The sequence below is a fragment of the Etheostoma spectabile genome, unplaced genomic scaffold (assembly GCF_008692095.1).
Source record: "Etheostoma spectabile isolate EspeVRDwgs_2016 unplaced genomic scaffold, UIUC_Espe_1.0 scaffold458, whole genome shotgun sequence".
Lineage (NCBI taxonomy): Eukaryota > Metazoa > Chordata > Actinopteri > Perciformes > Percidae > Etheostoma > Etheostoma spectabile.
In genome coordinates, this window is record NW_022605613.1 from 229,383 (window position 1) to 231,593 (window position 2,211).

The 2,211-nt window shown below is 36.0% G+C and overlaps 1 protein-coding gene across 1 annotated transcript in view; it reads left to right on the plus strand.

Moving 5' to 3' along the window:
- The window catches only part of jakmip3 (Janus kinase and microtubule interacting protein 3), a gene marked incomplete in the record, with an annotated part of 60,184 nt that overhangs the window by 52,977 nt on the left and 4,996 nt on the right, over positions 1–2,211 (plus strand). The window contains 2 exon segments of the mRNA XM_032511754.1: positions 1,870–1,935; positions 2,120–2,179. Coding sequence (XP_032367645.1) covers positions 1,870–1,935; positions 2,120–2,170 — 117 coding nt within the window.

Below are 2,211 nucleotides of genomic sequence, written 5' to 3' on the forward strand. Positions count from 1 at the left end.
TCTAGGGTTAGGTTAACTGTTCTAGGGTCAGGTTAACTGTTCTAGGGTTAGGTTAACCGTTCTAAGGTTAGGTTAACTGTTCTAGGGTTAGGTTAATGGTTCTAGGGTTAGAGTTGACCTTTCTAGGGTTAGGTTAACCTTTCTAGGGTTAGGTTAACCTTTCTAGGGTTAGGTTAACTGTTCTAGGGTTAGGTTAACCTTTCTAGGGTTAGGTTAACCTTTCTAGGGTTAGGTTAACTGTTCTAGGGTTAGGTTAACTGTTCTAGGGTCAGGGTTAGGTTAATGGTTCTAGGGTTAGAGTTGACCTTTCTAGGGTTAGGTTAACCTTTCTAGGGTTAGGTTAACCTTTCTAGGGTTAGGTTAACTGTTCTAGGGTTAGGTTAACCTTTCTAGGGTTAGGTTAACTGTTCTTAGGGTTAGGTTAACTGTTCTAGGGGTTAGGTAATGGTCTAGGGTAGAGTTGACCTTTAGTAGGGTAGGTTAACCTTTCTAGGGTTAGGTTAACCTTTCTAGGGTTAGGTTAACTGTTCTAGGGTTAGGTTAACTGTCTAGGGTTAGGTTAACTGTTCTAGGGTTAGGTTAACTGTTCTAGGGTTAGGTTAACCTTTCTAGGGTTAGGTTAACCTTTCTAGGGTTAGGTTAACTGTTCTAGGGTTAGGTTAACTGTTCTAGGGTTAGGTTAACTGTCTAGGGTTAGGTTAACTAGGTTTAGGTAGTTACTGTCTAGGGTTAGGTTAACTTTTAGAGTTAGGTTACTGTTCTAGGGGTTAGGTGAACCTTCAGGGTGGTTACCTTCTAGGGTTTAGGTTAACCTGTTCTAGGGTAGGTAACTGTTCGGGTTAGGTACGTCTAGGTGTAACCTTTCTAGGGTTAGGTTAACTGTTCTAGGGTTGGAACTGTTAGGGTTTAGTTAATTTTTCGGGTTAGGGTAACCGTTCTAGGGTTAGGGAACCGTTACAGAAAGGGTTGGTTAATGGTGCTCAGGGTTAGGTTGACCTTTCTAGGGGTAGGTTAACCTGTCTGGGTTAGGGTTAGTTTACCTGTCTGGGGGTTAGGTTACCTTGGGTAACCCTAACCCTAACATTTGACAACAATCCCTGTGTGGACTGGATGTATCCATTGATGTATTATTGATGTATTATTGGATGTAGTGATGTATCATTGATTGTATCATTGATGTATTATGATGTATGATGTATCATTGATGTTCATGATGTACTGTATCATTGATGTACATTGATGTATCATTGATGTATCATGTGATGTGATTGATGTGATTATTGGATGATCATTGATGTTATTATTGATGTATTATTGATGATTATGAGGTATCATTGCTGATAAATTGAGTATCTGATGTCTCATTGATGTATCATTGATGGTATTATGATGTATATGATGGTAATAATTGATGATCATTGATGTATTTATGATTGTATTATGATGTATCATTGATGTATTATATGATTGTATTATTGATGTATCTATTGATGTATCATTGATGTATTATTGAGTGTATCATTGATGTTATCATTGATGTGATTCATTGATGGTATTGATGTGATGTATCATTGATGTATCATGATGTATTATGGATGTATCATTGATTATCATTTGATGTGTATCATTGATGTATTATTGATGTATCATTGATGTATCATTGATGTATTATTGATGTATCATTGATGTATCATTGATGTATTATTGATGTATCATTGATGTATCATTGATGTATCATTGATGTATCATTGATGTATCATTGATGTATTATTGATGTATCATTGATGTATCATTGATGTATTATTGATGTATCATTGATGTATCATTGATGTATTATCACGTTATTATTATTACGTTTGTGTTTGACAGAGAAACAAAGAGTTGGAGGAATATATAGAAGCACAGAAACGCCAGATGAAAGAGCTGGAGGAGAAGGTACACACGCTAAGACATCTTATATTCATCTTATATTATGTATAATAACTACTACTACTGTACTATAAATACAATATAGACACTATCCATGTATAGTTACATCATGTATATATTATATTATATTATGTAAATGTATATATGTTATGGATAATATTGAATCTGCCCTTCCCCTCTTGTTTTGCAGTTTCTATTTTTGTTTCTGTTTTTTTCGTTGGCCTTTATCCTCTGGTCCTAACGGCAGCTGGTGAGTCCCACTCGACATGGGGGGGGGGGGGC